This window comes from Peromyscus californicus, unplaced genomic scaffold (assembly GCF_007827085.1).
Source record: "Peromyscus californicus insignis strain IS unplaced genomic scaffold, ASM782708v3 Scaffold_22__1_contigs__length_63687245, whole genome shotgun sequence".
Classification (NCBI taxonomy): domain Eukaryota; kingdom Metazoa; phylum Chordata; class Mammalia; order Rodentia; family Cricetidae; genus Peromyscus; species Peromyscus californicus.
Window position 1 is genome coordinate 44,329,469 of NW_026294525.1, and position 27,910 is coordinate 44,357,378.

At 40.7% G+C, this 27,910-nt stretch overlaps 2 protein-coding genes, 1 long non-coding RNA gene and 1 other non-coding gene across 12 annotated transcripts in view; 3 read left to right on the top strand and 1 right to left on the bottom strand.

Annotated features, from left to right (window-relative positions):
- The window catches only part of Fam184a (family with sequence similarity 184 member A), a 133,215-nt gene extending 119,103 nt beyond the window's left edge, over positions 1-14,112 (top strand). For 4 of the 7 annotated variants that reach the window (XM_052751320.1, XM_052751323.1, XM_052751321.1 and 1 more), the window contains 4 exons: positions 6,121-6,238; positions 9,022-9,126; positions 11,882-12,084; positions 13,536-14,112. In XM_052751320.1, the coding sequence (XP_052607280.1) occupies positions 6,121-6,238; positions 9,022-9,126; positions 11,882-12,084; positions 13,536-13,617 (508 nt within the window). In that variant the 3' untranslated portion in view covers positions 13,618-14,112. Of the gene's footprint in view, positions 1-6,120; positions 6,239-9,021; positions 9,127-11,426; positions 12,085-13,535 lie in introns of those variants that run through there. The other 3 variants (XM_052751322.1, XM_052751326.1, XM_052751325.1) reach the window with 2 other exon arrangements.
- LOC128118592 (uncharacterized) lies at positions 4-21,241 on the bottom strand. The gene is made up of 3 exons (XR_008221271.1): positions 17,964-21,241; positions 7,065-7,217; positions 4-2,369 (listed from the first exon to the last, which is right to left on the bottom strand). It is a non-coding gene; the product is annotated as an uncharacterized LOC128118592 (long non-coding RNA).
- LOC128118787 (U1 spliceosomal RNA) lies at positions 7,057-7,220 on the top strand. The gene has a single exon (XR_008221317.1). It is a non-coding gene; the product is annotated as a U1 spliceosomal RNA (small nuclear RNA).
- Mcm9 (minichromosome maintenance 9 homologous recombination repair factor) overlaps positions 17,579-27,910 on the top strand; it is a 72,251-nt gene continuing 61,919 nt past the window's right edge. For 2 of the 3 annotated variants that reach the window (XM_052751330.1, XM_052751328.1), the window contains exons 1-4: positions 17,579-17,859; positions 21,250-21,560; positions 23,200-23,516; positions 26,090-26,171. In XM_052751330.1, the coding sequence (XP_052607290.1) occupies positions 21,257-21,560; positions 23,200-23,516; positions 26,090-26,171 (703 nt within the window). In that variant the 5' untranslated portion in view covers positions 17,579-17,859; positions 21,250-21,256. The remainder of the gene's footprint in view (positions 17,860-21,249; positions 21,561-23,199; positions 23,517-26,089; positions 26,172-27,910) is intronic. The other variant, XM_052751327.1, reaches the window with a different exon arrangement.

Below are 27,910 nucleotides of genomic sequence, written 5' to 3' on the forward strand. Positions count from 1 at the left end.
AGTCATATTGCATTAAAGAAAGTTCGTGTGTGGATAATAAAATGAGGAGCATTGTGTCTAAGCTCAGCCTAAATGTTTGAATCTAAGAAAAAAAAAAGATACTTATTGAGGAAGACTTAAGTACTATATTACAGATGTAATATGTTATGTATGTTCTTTAATTAGCATAAGGCCATTGAATGATTCTGTTTCATTTGCTGCTATTGCCACAGGTCTGCTAAAATAATACATATCTTAAAAGTGGCTGCCATGGCACATCACTTCTATGGTGACGTCTCAAAGTGTGTTCACTATATAATGTGACGTTTTAGTACATTGCGAACAATAGAAGTTTTATAAAGCCATGCATAAGTTAACCATACATATTTTACAAAAAAATCAAAATGCCCTTCAAAGCAAACATAGACTTTTAACAATGTGGTTCCATTTAGCAAGTGCATTGGTAGGTCCCAGGGAAAGAAAGGGGCTGAGACTTCATTTCCTGTACTCAGGTACTACTGGAATTTCTACAATTAGCATTTAAGTAGTTTTTCCTTGATTTAAGAAATCTATAAAGTAAAATCATTACAAATAAAGTTATTACTCAAATTTAGTAAGCCCATTATTCAAGTCAAAATCTGTACATCTTTCCTAATGTTCATTAAGATTAATAGCCCCTGTCTTTCCAGGATCCTTACAAACTGCTGCAGAAAACCCACTTTGAATTCAGTCTGTCTCCCTGACCTAACCCCTGGTCACTTTAGGTTATCTTAGGTTTAATCTACTCTAAGCTGCTGCTAATGGCTTAGTCACTGATAGTCCTTTTTCCAATTATCCAGCTACTTCAATAAAGTAACAGTTAAGTCACCACTAACTACCCAGAGGGTCAGATTCTTGGCTTTATTGGGCTGCCTTCTGCATTTGTGTTATTAATACCTACTTACCTACCTCGAATATAGATACCGTCTTCACATCTTCTATCAACGTAACCGCTCAGTCTCAGCAAATACTCCAGGCGTAGGTACAGACACACATAGACACACTCACGCAGAACCAGGCCCCCAGCTGCTGGTTTCACTGGAGTGTCCACTGAGATGAAGCGCTCTTTCTGATACCCTCATTTGCCCTCTTCACATGGTGTTCATATATGAATCTATCATGAATAAATTTCATGAGGGTTCCCACTTCGTGAAGTGACCCATAAAATGGAAAAGAAGCTCACTATTTCCACAAACTCGGTGATTTGTTGTTTGTTCTTGCTACAGTCAATTTTCAAGTTTCTCTTCAGCCACCGTGACCTCACATGTCTGCAGTGCAGCAGAGCATACGTATAACATGTTTGGTAGAAATCGTGACCTCACATGTCTGCAATGCAGCAGAGCATACGTATAACATGTTTGGTAGAAATCGGATAAAATCAGCCTCAGTGGCTTGGCTCTGACATTTCCTGGCCTTTGTCTATATTGGGCAGACACTGATACCCTGGTGCCCCTCTTCACATTCTGAAACAGCACACTCACACCAAGAACAGCCTGTGTTTGTCTGTGTGTCCTGACATCTCCTTAGAAATAGTAATTCACAAAAAGGAAAGGTTGTGTTTGTTTTGACATTATTCTTTTCTGTGGTTTTGCTCCTTATGAAATTTTAATAGATAGCAAACATTAGCTTAATGTCTCTATATTTTGACCTTTTGATAATTGAAGAATTAGTGTTACTGATAAATAAAATATTTTGCCTTCTTTTTTAGAACAAGCATTCTTTTTAGGCTTTGCCTTGGGTCCACACGAGCCAACCCCATTTCTCTTTTTACCTGCTGTCATCATGTAACTATCCTTTAGCTTTAGGTCATCATTTGTTTAATTAAAGTCAAATCATGTACCCTTATTTTTGACTTATACCGTCCCACACACTTTTCCGTGATAACAAAAACGTTCTGTATTGACTCTTCCCAGTCTAGTAGCTGTTAGCCATGAATGGTTATGGAACACTTGAACTGTAACCAGTGTGACTGAGAACTTCACTCTAATTCACCATAATTAATGTAAATACAAACAACAGCTCGTGGACTAGAAGCTAGCATATTGGAAAGTAGTACTGGATGTTTCTGGCCATTTCCTTACACGAAGACTGTAGATCTGCTGAGTGGTTAAGATTTAGACAGTTTACAGATGGGGGTGGGTTCATGTGAACTCTTCACATCCTATTGCAAGGGTTACCCTATGGTGTTAGGAACACCTGCACTTCATCTCTGATGCTTCAGATTCAGGAAATCCTGGTGAATTATTAGAGGGATGAGAGGGGGGCTGTAAAGGTCCATACTTCAGCCGGCAGCCCAAAGTATGGTGCTGAGGAAACACTGGAGCAGCTGAAAGCTTCTCTTCTCGCTTCTTCTACAAATACAAATAACAAAATACTGAACTCCTGAGATAAATGGAGTGTAGAAACAGTGCAAGAATCTCTATCTTTGAAATGACTTTTAGAAATTGTGCTGAGTATTCAGACCCACTTAGAGTTTCATGGAAATTTGATTGACTTGACTCTTATCCTAACAAGAACCTTGCATCTAATTTTAAAATGTATTGTTTCATTTTTTTTTTTAAAGAAGGAGCTAGGACATAGCTCAGTGGTAGAATGTTTGCTTAGCATGCACAAGACATTGTTTTAATTCCCAACACCCACAAAGGGAGAAAAAAAACATAATAGCAAAGGAGAGGCTAGACTACTCAATTTTACCTAATTGACATGTTCCATAGGTAAAGAAAGTTTAAGCTACTTTAAAAACTGCCCCAGTACCTTGGGGTCCAGAAGTGTTTGCTATATGAAAAGTGGTTAGGGTTGGTCGTTTTAACTTTTGTGTTTGTTGTTAGTTGGTTTGTTTTCTGAAACAGGATTTCATGTAGTCCTTGAATGGCCTTGAACTCTTGCTTTCCCTGTCCCTACCTCCCAAGGGTTGGGGTTATACAGATGTGGACTATCACATCTGGCCAGAGATTGTTTTTAATTGTTTAGGTTTACTTTAAAGTAGCACCTCACTGTACTGGAACAAAAAGATCATTTCTTTATGAGAGAACTGTCAATTCTGCACATGGACATTAGATAGGCCAGTCATTTCTAACTCTGCCATTCCAGAATTTCTTATTTTTGAGTCCTTAATCTCTAAAACTCCAATGATTTTATAGCTGTTTGGTTCTTTGTTTAATTTCCCACTCACGCTATTTTATAAGCTTTGAGGATGGCTGAGAGTTGTAGTGGTCTTGTTAACACAAAAGTCTGCTTGGCAATTATGGGAAAAGTCCAACAGTGAAGTGCTCCAGTCTCCTGTTTCATTTATTGATAACAGAATTCATAAAGTGGAATTTCTGGACTGTGTGTGTTCCCGGTAATGCTGTTGTTCAGCTCTACAGTCTCTAGTCACTGATTTTCTTGTCATTTGGGTCTTAGAAAGCAACATGAGGTGAATGATAACTTGGAAAACGTCTTTGTCCAGTTTAATACAGGACTATGTTGTCCATGAGCTGTGGAAAATTGACCTCTACACTCTGAAACACACACACATACACCAAGAAATACGCTTGACTAGAGACTAGCAGGGACCCTAGTTAGTATTTCTATGTGCTCGGATTCTTCTTTCTGTATTCAGTCTTTATTACTTTTAACTAAATCTGAATCTGAAAACTCACTGAAAATAAAATGGGATTCTACCTACCATATTAATGTTCAGAGACCTGACTTTTATGAATTAGGGTCAGAAGCATATTTCATAAAGGCCACTTAAGAACTATGGGACCAAACAGACTCCTTGTGATGATAAAGGTTAGAGGTTGGCTGACATAGTAGTATATGTCTGTAATCCTTGCACTTGGGAGGCCAAAGTAGGGGCATCTCTGAGTGTACCTCAAATCAAGATATAAACTGAGGCCCTATGTCAAAGAAAGAAAGAAAGAAAGGATGAAAAAAAGCAAAAGAGACTAAAAAAAAAAAATCAAACTTAGAACACCCCCCACCCCACCCCACCCCACCCCCGCCAAATCTCCTTATTCTTAGTCATCCTTTGCACTTGGCCTTTTGCACTGTTAGTCTAGTCTAGCCCAGATGGCTGTGGAAAGGGAAAACATTGGCTAGTGTGGCCTTGAAGTGGATATTAGAATGATCCTAAGTTCCTTCCCATTAGAATGCTGGATAGGATTCTTGTATATCTGTAAGTTACCACTGGTTCATAATAGTTTCTTGTCCTCTCCTTTAATGCTTTCCTGTTTGCATTTATAGACTGTTTCCTGTCAATCCTTTGTCTTCATTATTATCTAGTTTTTTATTAAAATTTTTGCTGATGTAAAGATATGTTGTGGGTAGAATGAGTTTATAGTAATTGTGTAGTTTAAAATGTCAGCTAAACTAGGTGTGGTGGCGCACACCTTTAATCCCAGCACTTGGGAGGCAGAGGCAGGTGGATCTCTGAGAGTTAGAGACCAGCCTGGTCTACATAATGGGTTCCAGGCAAGCCAGGGCAACATAGTAAGACCTTTTCTAAAAAAAATAACAGGATATTTCAGCTAAATTAAAACACACACTTGAACAAAGGAGGTCTTTACAACAAGAAGAAGTTCAAAGGTGTAAAGGGTTGTTTTAGACTCACTTCTTCTCATGGTTCTGCAACAGAAATGACATGGTGGGGGGGGGCTTAGCTCCTTTTTCTCCTAGTTCTTCCCCCAGCTATGGGAAGTGGCTCCACATAGGCTTTGCTTCCAACCACAAAGGCAGCACTCCAGTGACATCTTGTGGCTGCTCCCGCACAAACCCCAAATACCTTTTTTTTTCTTCTTGAGTAGATAGTATTTATGAACCTGAATAGAAAACTGAAAAGCAAAATAATAATAATAATAATAATAATAATAATAATAATAATAATAATAAATTAAAAAATGAAAAAGACAGAAGAAAGGAAAACTGAAACATTGGCTCGTCAAATGTAGACAGGTAATTCCTTTCATATTGTAATCAAAATGTAAGACGATGCTGTGACCTCAAAGGACCTCATTTATTTTGAGAAGGGGAAAAGGCACTGAAATGTGCCGTGTGACTAACTTCCACACTGTCTTAGCCAAGTCCCAGGAGAGCCAGGAACGATCACTGTCTAGCCCCTCCCTTCCCTATCATCCCTTGAGAGTAGTAGTCAGGGGCAGGGTGGGAAGCCAGATATTTTTTCTCCAAATCATTTGTTTGAGTCGGATTAGCTTTTGTGGCAGTACAATTCAGAGGTTGTCTACTCTCTAGGATTGGCCTGATGGGACAGTGACAGATCACTGGTATCTACATGATGGGTCGTCTAGAAGTTGCTCAGTGCTTGCTAAGTAAATTTTTTCAAGACTCCTCATTAACCACAACTTAGTAAGTTTTAATTCTACCCCGTCTATTCAGAAAATAACAAAAATTAATTGATCCAATTATTTATAATTTCTGAAACGGTTCTTTTTCCCCCAAACTAAGCCAGCAGGCTGCATTTGCACTCTTTTTGTCGGCCCTGCCTCCACCCTTAAACTCTGCGTGCTCCATGCCACCTCTGCTCCTAAAGAACGGCCCCTGTTTTAGTCTTCTTCGGTGGTATTCACTCCTGTTAACAGTCTCTTACCATTCAGGAAGGGGTAGGCCTACAAGGAAATGTCATTCTTCTCTTACCCGATGATGATGGAGAGCTTTAAAACTGCATTCCCCACAAACCACACCAAGCGGATGTCGTTCACGTGTGTCTTTTGTTCTCCGTTGTCTCTTTTCTTGTGCCTTGTATTCGTTACAAGCCTCCTCACACAATAGTGTATGGATGGTAATCACTCCCAAGAGTCACTGCCCTGAGTTTGTGAAGTTTGTGTCATTCAGCTTCACAGCTCCCTCACAGAGCCTACCTCACCTCATTTACATACGACTTAAAGTGGATAAATCCTTCCAAAAGTAACCCGTGGAGCCCTTAATGTCTTTTATTCCTGCAAAGACTTTACCAGCTGTAGCTCTTGAGGCAATCATGTTATGCTTGCAAGTCTTACATTAAATTTTTGTGTATTTGACGGGACTAATTGAAAAATGTAAGTGTTTATTAGAACAGGTTGTGTCTGAGTCCTATCAGTGAGATAAAGGTTTTCTCGTTTATAGACTAGAAGAAATGGAAGAAAAGTACCTAATGAGAGAATCGAAGCCAGAAGATTTACAGATGATTGCAGAATTAAAATCCTTGCTTACAGAAAGAGACCAGGTCATAAAGAAACTAATTGTAAGATATTTTGTTTTTAGTATAACCATGTTAGCAATCAATAGACTGTTGGTTGGGAAGACATGGGGAAATATTTTTGAATAATGCTAAATGAAAAATGTAAAAATCTGTGCATTGTGATCAAGTTTATAAAAATGTAATTTCAAATTTAAATTGGGCATTGGAACAAGGTAATTTTATGCTTTTCTTCAGTGTTTTTATTGAAATAAATAGTTTTATATATATTAAATGTTTAATAATCTCATTATCACTTGCTAATTAACATCCTATATATAGGGATGCATATTGTACATATAGAATTAGAACTAAGAAAAATCTGTTAAGAAAGCCATGCATTAATTTGCATTGTCGACTTACAGATTAGTCTCTTTTTATGTTGTTGTTTATTTTGTTTTGAGATAGAGTTATGCTATAGAGCGCTTAAAACTCACAGCAATCCTCCTGCCTCAGTATCTGAAGTTCTGGAGTTACAGGCATGTTGATTTCCTAAGGTGTATTCCACCAAACACTGATCAGGAGAGCTATTGAGCCATATAAGTACTCAGGAGACTGGGGCAGGAAGATCTTAAGTTTGACGCCAACCTGAGCATCATATCAAATTCATGAGTATCTTGGTATACTCAAGAACCTGTCTCAAAAAACCAAAACCAAACAAACAAAAAGAAAGGTTTCACAGTCTAGCCTAGGAAGAACTGTACTCAGGTGCTCAGTGTCAAGGGCATTCAGAAGTCCATTTGAGAAAAATAGAAGATTTGAAACAATGAATATACTGTCTTCATTAAGACCATTATTACTTGGGAATAAAAATATACAGATGTATACTTACCTGGCAGGGGAGATACCATGATCATGAAGGTGGTTTTCCCAGGGCGAGGCTTATCCATTGCACTCCGGATGTGCTGACCCCTGCGATTTCCCCAAATGCGGGAAACTCGACTGCATAATTTGTGGTAGTGGGGGACTGCGTTCTCGCTCTCCCCTGAAAAAAAAAAAAGAAAAAAAAATATACAGATGTTTGAAAACTTATAAAATATTTCAGAATTTTCTAAAATGCTCTATCCTGGTCATTAATTAAAATGTTGCTGTTTATTGCCACTAATAAATGAAAGTCTTTCACAGTAAAAGTGAAAACAACACTAATCATTTATATGTTCCTTGATTGCTTTAATTATACACTCTGAATACTAGCATGTAACAGCACAAGACCAATATTCTGACATCCTTTAAAAATTACTTTATGAGTTAGAAAATTCCATCAGTTTTCAAGGCTGGGAAGTTCCTTTTTTAACTCACAGGGATGATTAGGGTCCATAGAGGGAGCCCAGGAGTAGGTTGTGAAGAGAGTGTTTCCTGGGGCTGCAACCTGCCAAGCACCCAGTTTTCCAAGTGTGGTACATAGGAGCATAGTTCTAGCCAATGAGAGTAGACCAACTGCTGTTTCATTTATGAAGTGAGCAAGCATAGCAAGTGTATTCATCTGTGGCCCCCAAGTGGCTATTTATTTTTCCAGTTTTTACTTGAAATGTTACAGATAAATTGTATTTAGCCTCACCAGAGGGCAGATCCGGGATTGTAACCAAGGGCAGTTCCACACGGTTTCTACAACACAGTCATGCCCTGAACCTCAAGGCATGTGGGCTAAGATCTGTAATATAAGTGATAGTCAGTGGTGACTAAGATGGTTATGAAGGGTCTAGTTGTGCTGGACCACACTAGAACCAAGGCTAGTTTGAACATAGCCCGCATTCTTACCCTGCTGCTCTATCAGCTGTATTAACACACCGTACTCATGACTCCAAAATGAAAGATTCATCTCCGTAGAGGCCACTCACTTTTCTATTACCACTGCTATACTATATTACTATGTCAAAGACTAGATGAGATCAAATCCATTTTCAGGTGTTGAGGAATACATATGGTAGTATCATCTTTATATATGGAAAACACTCAGCCATATATGGTAACGAAATTCTTAGGGTCAGCATCTGGCCCTGGCAGCCCGAACCCAGGTGGCTTGGCCACCCATTCTCAATAGGCCAATTAAACAGACAACAGTGAAAGGCAGAAAAAGGAAATGTATTACGTGAGGCCACATGAGAAGAGGTAAAAACAAGTCTCACGACCCTCTCCCCTGAACCCCAGTGTCCATATTTGGGGTCTTGACATGAGACGTTTGAATGCCGGACAAGAGGTATGCATAACTTACTAGTTCTGGCCCAGATGTGGTCTTGTCCATCACCATTGTCTTAGCTCCAGTCTCTCCAACAAGTTGATCTGACAACCTGTCAGAACTGTTGGAAGTCCTGTTTGGGGACAAGTTTCCCTCTGCCTGGCATCTCTGCCTTTTTCTTCTCTGAGCATGAGATTCGTGGGGAAAATGCAATTTGTTGGGGACCATTGTTACTATACTCTGGTAGGTGTCTCTGCAGTATTAACTTAATTCCTGTCAGGACAGCTGTGTGTATACACCTCAAGTACAAGTTAGACCCATGCAGATGCCACAATCAGTACCACAAAGAGATATGGGACCTTAGTAGATCCTGTCTTGAATAAAAGGGTATTAAACGGTATGGTTAAATCCTTAGGCCTAGGGTTTAAAAGGTGCTAAAAGCTGACCTGCTAGCAATCTTTAGGACACTGGCAATCAAGCCTAGACATGTTTAAACAAAATATATAACCCTTCATAGTATATTAAATTTTTATTGAAATGGCAGTCATACAGTTTAAGTTTGTAAATCTATAATAGAAAATGTTGAAAGGCTGTTTATAATTCTTTTGCATAGGAGGATAATAAATTTTATCAACTGGAATTAGTCAATCGAGAAACTAACTTCAACAAAATATTTAACACAAGTCCTACTGTTGGTGTTATTAACCCATTGGCTAAGGTATGTGCCATAGACACTGTAAAGTAGGGATGTACTTAAGACCTGGAGGGAAATGGGTTAAGTTATGTGAAGCAAGCAGCATAAGGGTAAAGCTTCCAAAATGGTTTCTTAAGTGTAATAACCTCCTGCTAAAGTTTATTAGTTCTTTATTTGTTCATTTTCAGAATGAACTACTCATTTATTGGTAATTTATACTCCTTAAAATATTTTATTAATATCCAAGCACTTTGGCTCTATCTTTGTTTTTCATATTTCTAAAGAAAAGCATACTTCTGACACAAATTAATTTATTGTCATTTCCTTATTGATCACAATCCTCTGTGGAGTTGAGAAAGACTCTAGCCCCAAATGCCAAACAGTTCTTCCTAGCTCCAAGCCTTCCGTCATAAGGGAACTACAGCTGAACTTGTGAGCCCACTTTTCAGTCTTGACTGTTCTTGACAATTTAAGTATAACTTTTCTGATTCTCTATTATTCTCTTAGAGCAAATGGAAGAACCTTGAATTAAATCTGGCTAACTTATCCATCATTTGCTCCTCTCCCTCCAGCCCTAGTGTTTGGGTACAGTGGGTATTCAGTAAATGTGTCAGACTGCAAAAACTTATCACACTTTGTTAAAATCAACACAAATTATTATACAAAATAAAGCAAGTAATGAATAAATAATTGCATATGCTGATTTCACGTGGATTGTGAATCTGTTTAGGAGAAATCAATAATAAAATAAAGCTTACATTAAAGCTGGTTTTTAATCCATATTTTATTGCTTCACATTGTGCTGATTTCTGCTAGACCCTTACCCAGAAATGTTATTTTCAAAGCTCATACAATTTCTCTGTTTAGAACACCAAATTTACTCTTTCTTCAGGAGTGTTCCAAACTTTAGTGTTTTGCAAACTAAAAATGATAGCTGTCTTTAGAACTTCACATAGAAAGCTCTCAATAACTAATTGAATGAGTGAACAGAATAAATTTTATGCTCAGTTTTTGTTTTGGCTTGATTTTTTGAAACAGTCTCATGTGACCTAGGTTGCCCTTAAACTCACTTTATATTGGAGGCTGGCCTTAAACTCACCCTGTAGCCAAGGCTGGCCTTGAACTCACCCTATAGCCAAGGCCAGTCTTGAACTAAACTGTAGCCAAGGCTGGCCTTGAACTACTGATCCTCCTACCTCTACCTCCTAATTGCTTGGATTATAGCTGTGTGACAGCTACCTGGCTTTAATTGTATTTTTAAAATTAATGATTTAGGATAACATAGCTTTTAAGTAGAAAACATTTTAAGGTTTATGTAAACAAAGCATACTAGAGAATTTAATGCATTTATCAGAATTAATTTTTTTAGCTTTAGAACCACTACTACTTTAGAATTTTACCAGAAGTATATTTTTTTGGTTTTGGTTTTGTTTTTTAGACACGGTCATACTATGTAGCCCTGGCTGATCTCACTGTGTAGACCAGATTGGCCTTGAACTCAAAGAGTGCCGGTATTAAAGGCATGGCCACCACACCTGGCTATCAACTGTATGATTTCCTAAAGAAAAAGAGAAAAAACAAAAAACAAAAAACACCTGAAATCTTTCAAATGTTAAGATATCTCCAGATTAGAGTAAGAAAAGGCAAAAGATAGAGTGTTGAGAGACCCTCCCAGCTGCTGTTGATTCCTAGTAGCTTTCCAGTGTTCGCACACAGTGCTATGCAGCACACTCTATCATAGGCTCTGTCAGTCACCGGGCATGGTATGCCCGATGTCCACGGGACTGGATTATGTTAAGTGAAGTAAAAGTCTAAAAGTCTTATATATATATATATATATATAATTTCCATTTTTTAATACTAATTTTGCCAGAAAAAAATTCAGCATATATCCAATTGAAAAACATGTGAGGATATTCTAAATCAAGTACGACATACTAGTTTTTATTTTTCATAAAGGTTGATGCTCATCAATTCTAGAACTAGGGATCAAATTCTTTGAGACTAAAGTTAAAAACTTGCAAGCTGACAAATTCTGAGGCTGCATTTGTGTTCCTCTTATTTCTGTTCATTTTAAGTACTGATTGGACATTAAAAATTGAATACTCTTGACTTTAGCCGTTAAGTTGTGAGCCAATTCGTGATATTGCCCATTAATTAAAAATGCAGATTTAATTATACAGATTTAATTTTCTTTCTTCAGAAAGATGGCACAGAGAATTTAAAGTCACATTATTTAAGTCAGTTTTAAGTCTTCAGTAAAAAAATGTAAGATTTGTTTCAAACTACTATGCCAAGCATTTTCTTATTCCTTTTTTTTCCAGGCAAGAACAGCCTCTCTTTGACAGATGGATAAAGTTCAAGGACCTCTCTTTTAATATTGTGTTTAACTTCATGCCTTCTAATTTTAGCCTAGACCCACTTACCCTGTGGTATTTGGAACTTCTCCTGCCTCACCTGTTCCTTGCACCCCGCACTCCACCCTATTCTCTTCCTAGTCCTCTCAGTGGTTAGGGACTAGAGGTGAACCATCCACTCCTAAGCGTCCCTTGCCCTGTGTTTCTGTCCTGGGAGCATGTCTGTCATGGAGGATTCCATGTAGACGAACACTTTCAAGGATCCCCAGACCACACTTTGGGTAACACTGGTTAATTGAAACATGATAATTTGACACAAAGGTTCCAAAAATTTTCAATGCCAAATTTATATTCTCCTACTATTTGCCTGTTGGTCCTTCTGCAGCAAATGAGTATTCTCACGTGTGTTATTTTTAACGCAGCAAAAGAAGAAGAATGATAAGTCACCAACAAACAGGTTTGTGAGTGTTCCCAATCTAAGTGCTCTGGAATCCAGTGGAGTGGGCAATGGACACCCTACCCGCTTGGAACCCATTCCCAATTCTCCAATCCATGAGGTTGAGTTCAACAGCAACAAGCCACTTCCACAGCCACTACCACCCAAAGAGCCCAAGACATTTTTGAGGTGAGCCCCGTCTCACCAGGAGTTGGTTTTTTTCCTTCTTCTTCTTCTTCACATTTTTAACTTGAGAAATTTTCCTTTTGGCCACTCCAGAGAATTCTGTTTTGACACTGTCCAAAGATTTTTTTTTCATTTATCATTAGTGAATTTTCTAAATCCTAACAGAGGTGTTCACATAATTCATGTGCTCGGAATTTTAATATTTATAGTTTACCAAGGTTTCATTAGTGCTAACTTTTGTTTATTAAAATTTTCATTTATAGTTTACATATTTATTTCCTTTTACCATGCTTATTAAGATATATATGCATATTGCCAAATTAAAGAAATAAGCTCTGAGAATGTAATGATATAGTTAAATACAAATAAATTTAGAAACAAATCAGTTTTAAAATTATTCTAGTTTGAAGTTGCCTCAGAGCTGATTAAATATATTAAGTAAATTCTGAACGAAGTGAAATTATTAAGCCATTAAAGGATTAAAATTTTAAAAAGTACTGTTTTGTGCTCACTTTAATACAACTTATTTTTCTTGTGGTTGATTCAAGTTTAGTTTTTCTTTTTACTAAATCCTAATAACTCCACTAGTAAATTTTACAAGTGGAGTTAGTATTTCTGCTTGTAAGCTAAGTGATTTCTAACATAGTCAATGACTAACTCTTTTAAAGAGTAAGAAACTAGTAAGAATGAATCTAGTCAAAGCTGTCTCTGAACGTGTCTAAAAACTTTGTATTGCTTGTTTCCCGCGTGGGTGCGCTCAGGTATCAGTAAGGTGCATGTGCATGTGCTCAAGGAACTTGACCGCTGGAGCTTCCATTACCCATTGTTGCGTGCCTTGTAATTCCCCCAAAGACGGTAGGGATGCTTTTGTTTTCTTAAGTAGCCCAAAGAGTCTGAGTTAGAATTAAGACATACTACTTGGAGAATAGAAGAAAGCCTGCTTTCTAATGCACTCTTTAGCATATGTGCTTACGGAATGATGGAAGCTTAATGTAAATGTGCAAATAGTAAAATAGAACTATACGTTGGTATAGTTACAACTGGAGTTCTAGTGAGGGATGCAAATGTGAGAATCAGTGCTTGTGTCGGAGTATGGTAATTCAGATGGAGAAGTTGCCCAAAGAGGGAACACTATTTGTCCTCTCTCTTTTCCCACAAATACTCACTTTTTAAAACTTCCAAGACAATAATATTGTTTTTGCCAGTTGCTTACTTTCGGGCCCTATGGAGTAATAATTAATAATGTGATGTGACTCCTGTCACTGAGTTCATCTGAGCTGCCACTCTAACTCCTGTTCTCAGAGGACCCACTCTGATGCAGAAGAGTAGCCAGTCCTTACAGTTCTGACGAGGGTTGCCAGTTGTGGAAATCAATGCTTACTATTTAATTGCTTTCCCGTTACTTTGCAAACCGTTTAATCCTGGGTTACATGTCTTTCTTTTTATGAATTCAGTCCTCCTCAGAGTGAAGCTTCCCCGGTGGCTTCTCCAGATCCCCAGCGCCAGGAGTGGTTTGCCCGGTACTTCACATTCTGAACGAATTGTGCTGGCACAGCTCTGGTGGACTGTTACAGGAGCATGTCTGTATCTGAGTCATTACATGGACAGGCCTTCCTATGTAAAGCACTGTGAATGAGAAAGTGTTTGTCCAATTTGAAAATGCACTGTTTTTCCTGTGATATTTATTGCAATCACTCTCTGAGGGTACTAAACTCTATTATGTGTGTAATTATAACAATTATTTTTATTTGAGATGGAAGTCTTTAATCTTTGTAATTACTGCATAATAAATTTTGTTAGAACAAATGTTTTTTGTTGTTGTTTTCTATTAAGTGTGCTTTAAACACTTTTTAATACCAGGTGTAAGACTTGTCAATACGTTTTACTGCAGTAATGATCATTAATTGTTACTTCAGTAGTCTTAAAAATTCAATATAGGGAAATATATTCTATTAATACCTTTCATTGTTGTGTATAATTTTAACTCAATTGTCAACATTTATAAATCCAGAATAAAAGAATTTATGTAAATTGTGTACTTTCAAGTATATGTATTCTTGCTGGTTTATAGCTTTTTTCTTTTTTTATTTGATAGATGAGATATAAACCTTCAATACAGCCAGTATTTATTTATTTATTTATTTTTCATTTTTTTCTAGACAGGTTTTCTCTGTGTAGTTTTGGTGCCTGTCCTGGATCTCACTCTGCAGACCAGGCTGGTTTTGAACTCTCAGAGATCTGCCTGGCTCTACCTCCAGAGTGCTAGGATTAAAGGCGTGCACCACCACCACCCAGCAAGCTAGTATTTATGATTAATATTATTTAGGGTCAAAGTTACAATGTAAAACGAGTATGTAAAAAAGCTCTACTATAATTTGTCTTAAAAGGTAGTTTATACTGGATGTGCTAGCACATGCCTTCAATCTCAACACTTCGGATCTCTGCATTGGAGGCCAGCCTGCTCTACATAGGACCAGCCAGGGCTGTATAGTGAGACAACTGTCCCATTTCAATCTCCACAATCACAGAAGTTCTAATCAGTTAATCCAGCTTTTAGTAGGCTCGCTGTAAGGTGTGGATTCTTTCCAGGTACTTTTGGTTATATGTTTTTATTTGTTTTAAGACAGTCTCACTATATACCCTAGCTGGCCTGGAATGAACTCTGTAGACCAGGCTAGCCCTGACCTCACGAAGATCTACCTGTGCCTGCCTCTGGCTCTCCAAGGATTAAAGTCTAGTGCCATCAAGCCTGACACAGATACTTGTGATGTGGGTTCTTGGAGTACAGTGGAACCTTCCTTGATTTTCTTAGCTTTACCTCAGGGAGCTAGGACTCAGGATGATCAAGGTCACCTGAGCTAGCCCAAGACAGTGGCATCTGATTTCATTGTCTCATGCCCAAGAAAAATAAAACATGTACAAAGAGTGAGAAGAATGAATGTAGATTATAAATTAAAGAAAGAACCAAGAGTGAGTAGGACACAGAGCATAATGTAAACAAGAGAGTTCATTACACCCTCAAGGTATGAGAGTGGCCAGTGGCTACAGGGATACTACAGAAGAAAAAACACTCCTGAAATGAGAGTGGGCAATGGTCAAACAAACTACTATGCTGACCTCCATGTTAGGTCGGGTAAATACTATTTTCTAAAATCTCTAGAACAGACAACTTTCCTGAAGAGTGTTTTTCTATTCAGGTAATTGACAGACTAACTTGGATTAGCTTGTTTTTGAGATTGTGTCTCAAGTAGCCCAGACTGACCTTGAACTGCCTATGGAGCTGAGGATAACCTTGAGCTCTTATTCTTCCTGCCATCCTTCCCAAGTGCTGGGTTACAGGCATAGGCCATCAAGCCTGCCAATCTGGATGAACACTTACACGTGAGGACAATGATATGTCTTTTATTTTCCAGAAATCCTCCGGATGTAATGTTGTGATCTTACTGGCATTCAGAATGTCATGTCTATACCCAGGGCCAGAGACTCATGAGTACAAGTCAGATCTTTTTCTTTTCTTTTCTTCAAACCATAACATATTTAACAAGATAGATAAAAGTAATTTTTAAAATAAAAAATAGCCATGTTGTACTGGGAGAAAGTAGCCATCCCTTAATGGGCCCCATCAAAGCCCTGCCTCCATCTTCCTCCCTTTCAAGAAAAAACTCCATAAACTGCAAATTAAATATTTCTTAAACTCATCCGCTCAGAATTTGGAGACATGGACTTGCTGGAGAATTGGCTCAAAGATGAAGAGCACTTGTTTGTAGCCGAATTTCTAAACAGTCTTATTAAATAAGAAACACGGAGCAAATATCGGGGTGAACATCTTAGTGATCAGGGAAATAGTGATAGCCACCAACCTTACCTCTCCAGCTCTGCAGCTATCAAAAGGTGAGTTACTTCCTGTCTACCTGTGCCTTTATTGCCTTGCTGTTCTATCCTCTTATTGGCTCTTAGCCCAGATACCTCACTTCCTCGTCAGTGCCTGTTTGTACCGACCTCCAGGTCTCTATGGTTGGTACTGGGATTAAAGGTGTGTGTCACCACGCTTGGCTGTTCCCTAGTGTGTCCTTGAACACACAGAGACCCTGCCTGCCATATGATCGGATTAAGGGCGTGTGCTACCACTGCCTGACTTCTATGTTTACTTAAAAATGGCTGGCCTTTTCCACCTTGATCTCCAGGCATGCTTTATTTATTAACATACACATAAAATATCATCACATTTCAGCACAAATAAATATCACCACACTTGTTGCTCTTCAAGAGGACCAGAGTTCAGTTCCCAGCATCCCCAGAGTGCCTCCAGCTCCAGACAATCTGACACCCTCTTTTAACTTCCTCTGGCTCTAGACACGTATGTGCTGCCCATTCATACATGTAGGCAAAACACCCAAACACATAAAATAAAACTTAAATCTAAAACAAACACTACTGAACCATCACCTAAATCAACATGAACCTTATTTTAAGGGTCATACGAAGCACAAGTTACGAAGTAGGTTCTTACCATAGACCTACTGATTTAATATAACAGGAACTAAAAGTTCAGCTATTGTCTCAAGATTCCTGCGGAATCTCAGAGCCAGTTCTCCATCCCCTAAATAGTTTTTTTATTTCTATTTTTCCAGGTTTGTTTGTCTCACTTTTCTCCAAAACAAAGGATATGGAAAAAAAACTGTAATTTTTTATCCTTATGTAAATTATTTTAAATTTTCACTTTCCTGGTGTTTCTTAATATATTGGAATACAACTGATTTTTAAGCATTGATCTTAGATTCAGTAAACACCACTTATGTGTTTTAGTAGGATTTTACTGTTTTCTACATAGTTTTAGTGTCTCTGAATACAGTCGGTTTACTTCCTTCTCTTTTGGACACATTTTCTTGCCTTCTTGATCCAGTGCCACACTGACTACACGTGAGGAGGAAAAACATCTTATTGGTTTTGATTTCACATGGAAAGCATTCAGTCTTTGACATGAAAACCCAGACAGTGGGTATTTTTGTAAAGGCAGATGATAAACACATTCCTGGAACAGAATATGAAGTTTAATAATAACCCCATACAGATTTTTAAGAACTGATTTGTTTTTTTTTTATTTTACGTCAACGCGCACAAGGCTTTTCTGGGTGCCGGAAAGCTCTGAAACAAAAGCTAATGCATAATCGTACACCACCTATAAAATTTCGCTCGCTATACTGAACGAAAAATTCCACCTTTACCAGAAAACATAAAAAGACACACAGACACACACACACACACACACACAGAGTTTAATGATGCTAACTTAACCTTAGTCCCAGATTGCCCGCCCCCAGCCCCGCCCCACCCGACGTTCCCCATCACCCAGCGGGGGAATTCCTACACGCCCTAACCCCGCCCTCAACCCCCCTTGTCCCACTCAAACCCCGCCCCAGTCCCCGTAACCCCGCCCCCTCGCCGGATTCCCCCGCCTCCCGCTCGCGGCCTCCCGCGCTGATAGGGGCGCGCGCGCGCCCGTCCGCCTGCGTCCGCACCCGGAAGAGCCGCAGCGGCCGGAAAGTTGAGACGGTGCGCCGCTCGGGGTCGGCGGGAAGCACGGGCTCTGCCGAGGCCCGGCGAAAGCCGCGGGGACGAAGCCTGCGCGCCCCCGCGTAAGGCGAGCTCCCCCCACCCACCCCCCGCCTCGAGCGAGCGGCCGCGCGCACGCCCCGCCCCCTCCCACGCCGCGCGAGCCGGGGTGAGCCCCGGCGGGAAGCAGCGCGTCCCCGGCGACCAGACAGTGCGTGTCAGCCAGTAAGTGAGCGCCGCGCAGCCGCGCGTCCCGGGGATTGTTTCCCTCCACCCGCATCTTTTCATTTCCAGACTCCCCGCGGAGCTGGGAGGCCCCAGCTAGGCACCTGTGGCTGCGAAGCCATTTGGAAAGCATGCCCTCCGCTCGGCGGGGATCGCTTGCCCGGCGGCGAAGCCCGCGGCCGGGAGGCGCGCAATGAGCGCGCCCCCGCGAGTGGAGCGCCACGCGGGGCTGAGACGCGCGCCCCGGCAGGGCGTGGCCCCAGCACCCGAGGGGCGGGGCTGCGCCAGCCTCCCGGACCCGCGCTAGGCTTTTCCCAAACTGCTCTTTCTGGCGCCGCCTTGCCTTCCACAGTATGAAATAAAATAAAGCCGTTTTATTTGTTTGGACGCCGGATACTCAGCAAGACAAAAGGAGAGGCAACTGGATAGTTGTAAGGCCGTCGTGCCCCAGGCAATAAATGGCTTAAATCTGTATGAGGATGCCTGTGTTTATGGGTTGGCAAACCTACCTGATTGCACGGATGTTGAAGAAAAAAAAAAAAAAAGCTGTGTTTAAAACAACTGGCACACTTAACAGTGTAATTTGCCGGTCTAACCAGGCAAAATATTAACCTGCTCTTAATATGAACTTAAAATTCTTCAGCTGCCCTCTTTATGCGCCGTTGAAGCTGTTTTTCTAGATTGCTTAATTTGCTGCTCTACATTTACTTTGTATTTGTAAAATCTTAAAGATTGTCATTTAGTCACTCTTAAGAGTAGTGCTGTTTTTTTGTTTTTGTTTTTTCAGCAAAGACCACATTGTGAACTACTATGTGATCCCTTTCCAAATGTTTTCTATTTTACTCTTGGTTGAATATGCTATTACCTAAACAAAAACAAATTGCTTAGTGTTTTAGTGTTGACTTACTTTCTCTGATTCTCTGAAAAAAATAATTTATCTCTTATTAGCTTCCTGTAATTGCCAGTATTCTTGGCTTAACTGTGATGTAACATTATACCTTTCACACATTCCAGCTAAGCAAATGTTCACAAAAGGGAGAAGGCGGGATACCTCTCTCTAATAAGTAGCCAGTGTGATCCAGCTAGGGGACGCTAAAACACACCTTTACTGAGGTACTTGCTCTTTTTCCAAACTAAGACTCATTCACAGAATGAGTGCAGTTAACAGTTTCTCCCCTGGGACTTGTTGCCTCATTTAAATTAAATCCCTCCCCTCTGTTCCTTCTTTCTCTCTTTTATGACTATGTGTGTGCCTGAATGTTATGTGCCACATGTGTGTAGGCACCATCAGATCCCCTGGAACTGGAGTTCCAGGCTGCTGGGATCCCTCCCTATATTGGTGATAGGCTCCAAATCCAGGTCCTATAGAAGAGCAGCAAGTGCTCTTAACCACTGAGCCATCTATCCAGAATCCCCCCCCCCCTCCCTTTTTTGCTCTCACTCATATTGTGTAGAGCGGTTTTGTTTACATCTGTCACTCGGGTCTCTGGGGGCATGGTATCTTTTACTGTGCTGCTTTCCCTTGTGAGGATAGTGACTTGTGCATGGTAGATATTAGGAAATTGATGCTGCAGTGGGTTTGGAATCCTAAATCTGTGATACAGTTATGTATGTGGAAATGAGGTAGCCTCCTTATGTTTGTAAACACATGTTTGAGAGAGATTAGGTGAAGCCCAGTATATATTTCTTTTCAGTCTTAGTTATTGTCTAAAAATTAATACTCCTTTCCATTTGTCAGTTTGTCTAGCTTTTCTCCATCTTTAATGACTGCTTTTATTGACGCCCATAAGAGAAAGCGGGAAACAAATTTACCTCTGGTGTACAACCCTAAAGCAAACCACTAGTCCTGTTAGAACTGTCAATTTGATTAATAGTATGCTTTGTTTATGCAGCAGTGTGTGTGTGTGTGTGTGTGTGTGTGTGTGTGAGAGAGAGAGAGAGAGAGAGAGAGAGAGAGAGAGAGAGAGAGAGAGAGAGAGAGAGAGATGTGGATGCTCGTAATCCTAGCATTTGAAAGACTGAGACAGGAGGATTGATGCAAATTCAAAGCCAGCCTGAGTTACATAATAAGTTCCCTCCCAGCAGACAGAGAGCTCCTCAAGAAACCAATAAAGGCAGTGAGGAGGGAAGGGAGGCCCAGAACTTTCTACATATGGTATGTACATTGTAATGTGTTAATAAAAGGCTGAAGAGGAGAAAGATTTAGGGAAAATATATGAGAACTACTTTGTGCCATTAATACTTCTCTGATCAGCCAGTTCTATGAATTAAATTAACTTTACTACTTTTTGTTAAGAAAGCATGTGGACAGTCTAGGTCCGAAATTTCCTTTTGAGCATGAAGCCATGACTTCTCAGGGACCGGGTTTCAGCAGCACAGGCTCCTCCTTCCCATGGCCTCACACAGTGTGCTTCTCGGGGTGCAGCAGGCTGGTGCTCCAGGTGAACCCAGGTGCCTCTCTCATCGCCCCGCCCCAAAACAGTCATTTTCCTTCACTATTTCCGGAATCTGTCCTGACTCTTACAGTGCTCAGGATGCTCAGAGGGCACGGTAATGCTGGAAAGAACCTTACCTTTAACTTTTTAACACAATGCCATCAGCATGCTAAAACGGTAGACTCTTCCAGTTTTGCCATGGTGACATTTATGGAGCATTCTTTTGAGCAGTACCCAGTCCCTTTGATGTCTGCAACCTGTCTTGTAGATTTGCATGTATGTGGCCAGCAGAACACCTCCATGTTTTCTAAAGGGCTCAGAGAACATAGAGCAGAGCCTCTGCTCTTATAGTTGTCATTTTACCAAATTACTGGATGATGGAGGCTGCATCAGAACTTCACTGTTCTTTTTATTTGTATGTATGTGTGAGGGGGGGGGTGCCTGTGTGCTGTAGCATGCATGTGGAGGTCAGAGGACAACTTCGGGGAGCTGGTTCTTGCTTTCCACCTTGAGGCAGGGTCTCTCTTGTTTCTGCAGTTGCACTGTACAGTCTAGCGTAGTTGGCCCTTGAGCTCCTGGGCAATATTCCCATCTTGACCACCCATCTCACAGTCGTAGTGCTGGAATTACATGTGTGATATGTGTGCTACTGCATCCCGCCCGTTGAGTAGGTTCCAGCCGTCCAAACCGGGGTCATAAGACTTCTGCTGAGAGCACTTCCCCCTGCCGAGCCTCCTCTCTAGCCCCAATGTCACTGATTTTTGGAGCACATGTTTTACATAACTGTAATGGATGAGTCATCCACAGATAAGATATGATTCAGATACTATTTTGTGAGTGCCGTGTAACCAAAAGCTGGGATGGTTTATAAGCCAAGGGTCTTTTTGTTAAATTGTGTGCAAAGCTTGAATAGCAAAGGTATAATACCATCCTTCCCTTCCCTCTTGTAACCTAGATTCAAGATGAATAGTGACCAGGTCACACTGGTGGGTCAAGTGTTCGAGTCCTATGTTTCAGAGTACCATAAGAACGATATTCTTCTGATCCTGAAGGAAGGAGATGAGGATGCACACTACCCAGTTGTGGTTAATGCTATGACCCTTTTCGAGACCAACATGGAAATTGGAGAGTATTTCACGGTGTTCCCCAACGAAGTCCTAACAGTTTTTGACAATGCACTTCGAAGGTCAGCCTTGACAATTCTGCAGTCCCTTCCTGAGCCTGAGGGGTTTTCTCTGAAGCAGAATCTTCACGCCAGGATATCAGGTAAATCATGAGAGGATGTTGTTGGCATGTAATATTTGGGGAAGATGTGAATAAAATGGAACACATATGAGACTCAGAACATTAAGAAATCATTGTTATTTGGGGGCAAGCAAGATGGCTGAGCAGGTAAATGTGCTTGCTGCCAAGGTTGACACCCTGAGTTTGATCCCTGACACTCATGTGATAGGAGAGAACTGAGTCCCCAGGTTTGTCCTCTTACATCCACATACACACTGGCATGTGTGCACACACATGTACACACACATACACAATAAATGATAAATCTAAAAAGAATTTTAAAACTAACTGATTTTTTTTTAAAGATTTATTTCTTTATAATGTATACAATGTTCTGCCTGCGTGTCTGCCTGCAAGCCAGAAGAGGGCACCAGATCTCATTACAGATGGTTGTGAGCCACCATGTGGTTGCTGGGAATTTTACTCAGGACCTCTGGAAGAACAGCCAGTGCTCTTAACCTCTGAGCCATCTCTCCAGCCCCCATAACTGATGTTTTTTTAAAGTACATCTCTTCTATGTGGCACATAACGATGATTGTCTTCTGTGCATGAGACACTTGCCCTACCAACAACAGGGAGGGAGAGACTATGGAGACGTCAGTGCACTGTGTCTGTGTATTTCTTTGTGTGTATAAAGTTATCTAAAGCAGATTGAGGAGCTTTTGTGACGACTAACAATAAAAATTGGTAATGTGTGAATTAGAAAAGATCCTGCCCAGTGATCTCCAGAACTCTTTTATAAAACTTTTTATATCTGATGATGAGCATTGTGTTGCTCGGCTATTAGGAACTCAGTACATGGTTGTTGCATAGATGCTTTTGATTTATTTAGTGACGACTAAATACATGTGCTACAGGTGACAGCATTTTGTCCACTAAGTGTGGTTAGTTGTATATTTAGAGGCTACTGAGAGCTCTCTTGTGAGAGCCCAGTTCTTTCTTAGTTCTGCTTGTAGCTTCTAGAGATGTGCTTTCAAAAGAGCCCATTGATTTCTGTTGTCTGAAATTCTTAATTGGGTTGATAGTCTGATCTTCTAAAGTCAGACACAAACATGGTCAAGGGTTTGCCATACAACCCTGAAGACCTGAGTTTGGATCCTTAGCATTCACGTGTAATGCCAGGCGTGGTGATGAGCACCTGTAATCCCAGAGGCAGAGGCAGGAGAGTCACTGGGGCCTGCTGGCCAGCCATTCTCACGGAACTGGTGAATTCCAAGTTCAGTGAGAGACACAGTCACAGAATCCGATGTGGAGAAATAATTCAGGCATACACTGAACATGAACAGCTGGTTTCCACACATGTGTACCTACACACCCACACATAGTAAAAATAAGACATAAGGCTGGGCAGTGGTGGTGCATGCCTTTAATCCCAGCACTCGGGAGGCAGAGCCAGGCGGATCTTTGTGAGTTCGAGGCCAGCCTGGGCTATAGAGTGAGTTCCAGGAAAGGCGCAAAGCTACACAGAGAAACCCTGTGTCTCAAAAAAACCAAAAAAAAAAAAAAAAGACATAAATATTTTCCCCTGAAATTATGTTATTTTAATATTTTCTGGGAAAGACATAGCATTCTGCAGAGTCAGTTATCAAAGTCTAAGTTGATGATGTTCTTTTTCCATTAGGTTTACCTGTTTGTCCTGAACTGGTAAGGGAACACATCCCTAAAACCAAGGATGTGGGACACTTTTTATCCGTCACTGGGACAGTGATTCGAACAAGTCTGGTGAAGGTCTTGGAGTATGAGCGGGATTACATGTGTAACAAATGCAAGCATGTGTTTGTGGTGCAGGCGGACTTCGAGCAGTATTACACTTTCTGTCGCCCATCTTCATGTCCAAGCTCAGAGAGCTGCGATTCCTCAAAGTTCACTTGTCTCTCAGACCTGTCTTCATCTCCAGCCAGATGTCGGGATTACCAGGAAATCAAAATTCAGGAGCAGGTAAATGATCAATGAGAAAAAGTAACAAGGTGGAGGTGTTATTTTCTACCAGAGTCAAATGGCTGTGATTGGAGAATACAGGATGGAAACAGATTACCCTGCGCCTTCACTTTGGGGAACATCAAAGTTGAAATTGTCCAACATGTATTAGAATGTATGTTTTAGAAACCATGAAATGATCATTGTTTCAGAGCACGGATGAGATTTTAGAACCACTTAATAATGTTAAAATTTAAAAGTAAATATTGGGGCTAGAGAGATGGCTCTGTGGTTGAGAACACTGGTTGCTGCTCTTGCAGAGAGGACCTGGGTTCTGTTAGCAGCACCCACATAGTGGCTGTGTGCATCTCCACTTCCAGATGATCCCACACCCTCTTCTGGCCTCTGTAGGCATTGCAAAACACCCATACACGCAAAGTAAAAGTAAATAAAATAAATGAACAAAAAGTTTATATCGGGGTTGGGGATTTAGCTCAGTGGTAGAGCGCTTGCCTAGCAAACGCAAGGCCCTGGGTTTGGTCCTCAGCTCCAAAAAAAAAAAAAAAGTTTATATCTAGTATTCTAAACTAGCTGTCCTTAAAAAATATGAGACATTTCAGTCAGTTTAACTGGTTGCCAAGCATCGGTAAGCGCAGAGTTTGGGGTTTGGTTCAATTTTAAGAAAGCATGTATGGTCACTGTTTAACAAATAAAGGGGAACTTAATTTTCCCTTCCTTGAATACAGAGGTTTGTTTTCCCATGTAAATACGGAGATAGGCAGCTCAAGGCCAGCATGTAGGCTCGTCAGTATGGAGTCCTTACACTTCACTTTTCTTAGCCTCCATTGTTCCATTTCGATAGGTCTCACTCGGTAGCCCGTGCTGACCTGGAACTCACCATGTGTGGGAATAAATTCTGAGAAATGCTGTTTGAAGCTGGCCCTTACAAATCAAACTTCTGCCCATCCTGTGACCATTCTCTACTCATTCTGCTTATACACTGTATGTTCAGTCTGTTTACAGTGAACCGACCTTTAAGAAACAGTGTTGTCAACCTTACTATATTGTGGACTCCCAATGTACCTGCTCCCTGCTTCTCCCTCCTGACCCATTCATGCCTCTGACTCGGAACAATGTGTGTGGTGACGAGATCCAAGACCAGTCACTGCAAATAGTGAGGCATTGAAAGCTGTGCCACCCCCACAAAGAATGTTGAAAGTAGCATGTGGCCATAAATTGATAGTATCTGACTGTGGCTTTGTGTGCTGTTCTGAGACAACCGGGCCAGAACAGTTTCCTCCCTCATGAGATTCCCATAAAAGGTGAAGACAAGAGTGCCTCATTCCTTTTGGAGACCATGTTTGCTGTGCTGTTCAATAAATAGAGAGGATAGCCTTTGTTCAGTAGACATGAGAATGCTTCAGAGCAAACCAGACCCATCTTGGGGAAATGATAGCAAAGGTCAGTTTCTTTTCTTTCACTTCATACCACACCGCCACAGGCTGGCCTCAAACTCATGATAATCCTCCTGCCTCAGTTTACCAAGTGCTCAGATTGAGATTACAGGAATGTGCCACCATGCCTAGCTTTTCCCACCAATCTTGATACATGGCTTCTATTCCTGTGGTGCTTTATGGTCTAGGATGGTGGCTACAATTTCACGACACATATCTCAGTGTTCTAGCCAGAAAACTGAAAAAGGATGATCAGATACCATACCATCTAATCAAGTCTTGTCAGCCTGTGATTGCCTGTATTTCATTGGCCAGGACTTAGTCTTATGACCACACCCAGGTACAAGAGAGCTTGGGAAACAGCCATTTACAAGTCATGTCTACGTGGAATAAAGCCAGGGTTCTGTTACTAAGGAGCAATCAAGGAACTGGTTGATTTTCCAGGTGTTCAGGCTAGAAATTATGAAAGAAATATCTCTCTAATGCTAAATAAGTAATTTTGTCACTCATTTTAAGTTGGCTTGAATATTTATTTTGACTGACTGTAGGTTATCGCTAGAGAGGTTTTTCCATATTTGGTGTTTTAGCTTTACTCTAGTGAAATCTTATTTTTTAAGTTTTATTTTTGTGTATGTGGATGGATCTCTGTGTGTGGGTGCCCACAGAGGCCTGAGGGTGGTGGATCCAATGGAGCTGGAGTGGCAGGTGACTGTGACACTGGTCGTGTGGAAGTGCAGGAAGAGCTGGTATCTGTTGAGACATCCCTCCAGCCCCTAGTGTTAGTGAATTCTTTTTTGGTTGGTTGGTTTGTTTCCAAGACAGGGTCTCACTGTGTAGCCCTAGCTGTCCTGAAACTCACTCTGTAGACAGGCTTGCCTTGAACTCAAAGAGATCTGCCTGCCGCGTCTTCCAGATGCTGGAATTAAAGGAGCACGCCACCATGCCCAGCTAGTGTTAGTGAATTCTTAAACTGGTATTAGTCATAATTTTCCAGAAAAATGCCTTAAGTTCTATCAGAATCAAATCATATGTTACTACCAGAGAAATGGAAGCCATTTCAAGTAGTGCTGCTGCAGTTTGGATACGGAGCACCTGGTTAAGCACACTCATGTGTTGTCTTTCTGTGTTTTCTTTGGCTAGGTCCAGAGGCTATCTGTTGGAAGTATTCCACGATCTATGAAGGTTATCCTGGAAGATGACTTGGTAGACAGTTGTAAATCCGGTAAGGAATGACTTTGTAGTGTTTGAGACAGCCTTTTTGTGATGCTTTGGTTAGTCTTTAACTTGGGCTTGAGTGGGCTTCAGCCTCCCCCTCCCCCACCAATTGCTGGGACTGCATGTAGCCAGGAAGAACAAACTTTTGGTAGCGTGTGTAGGAGGTTCTAATTAGTCATTTATTTTTATTTTCCACAAGATGAGGGCTTTCGTGTTCCTCGTGTGAAGAGTTGGGCTTGGGGAGAGAGGAGGTACCAGCTGAACTGGGGCTTAGCAGTCTGCCGCTGCTGCTTGATGACTGACAAGGAACTTCTTACCTAGCATCGTTCAAAGAATGAAGCAGCAGAACCCGAGCATAGGTCCAGATCACTGACTTCTGACCCGGTGCTCTCTTCAATGGAGCATGCTTAAGTGTCATCTTCCAAAGGGAGCTTGTGGTTGGTGGACGAAGGACGCAGGATGTGACTGTCAAATACTACAAAATCTTACTGGTACCTAACAAAAGGAGTAACTGTTTCTCTGTTGTGTGCTGGTGGCATCACAATAGTGATGCTGATTTTGAAAATGAATATTCTTTAGTAGAGAACAATATGTTTCTATGTAGTTCATTGAAACCGAATTACATCTGCACCGGCTGAATCTTAAGCTGTATTTCTTTCCAGTGTCAATAATAACAATAAAGGTGAAAGCAATCTTTGGATAGCTATTGGTTTCATGACCCACAGCTGGTTTCTAAAACCTTAGAAATCAGAAGGTAGAAATAGTGTAATCCTTGCCCTTCAGGATTCACTCTCAGAGCAGTGAGGTTGATCGCTGTGCTGACAATTGTGCTACAGATCAAAGGAATGGATCTGACTGGGATGTCTGCAGGACTAAAGCTGCTGGAGAGAGGAGGGGTACACAAAGGGCTTGCAATGTTTACAGGGAAGAACTGTAGCTTCATGAATAGTTTGCATATTAACTATAGGGAACTACGAGGACTTTAAATGAATGTTTTGTTACCGTGAACTTCACAGTTGCAGTGATCATATCAATCTGCCATTTGATAAATACTGGTGTGTATGAAAACACATTTTTTTTTTTTTTTGGTTTTTCGAGACAGGGTTTCTCTGTGTAGCTTTGCGCCTTTCCTGGGACTCACTTGGTAGCCCAGGCTGGCCTCGAACTCACAGAGATCCACCTGGCTCTGCCTCCCGAGTGCTGGGATTAAAGGCGTGCGCCACCACTGCCCGGCCGAAAACACGTATTTTTAAGTGCTCTGCAAATGCAAGGTAATTTTCATATAATAATAGCTAATACCTATTAAGTTGAGATTGCATTAATTTATATGTATTATATGATCTAATTTTCATTGAAAACTCAGTCAGCTTCTTTGCCCAAGAACATCGGCACTAGGATCTACATCCAGTCGAACAGTAATGAGAGTGTTACTCTTGGCCACTCTTCATTACTCTGCATTTTTCACATAATCACTGTTTATTGAAATCTGATTCAGTAATGGGTACTGTATCTAAAGTTATCCTGCTTTTCTTTGCTGGTTGTCTGAAGTCCCTATGACCACCAGGTAAAGAGTACCTTCAGTTCACCCGATGTCAGTATTAAGTCACATAATGAACACTCTCCTTGTGTGTCTTTAAAAGACAACAAAAATCACTCCATGAATGTGGGAAGACCTCAATAAATGAAGATAATAAGGGATGTTTCAGATGAATGTCCATGTAAACGTATTCCAGTTATTTTCATCTA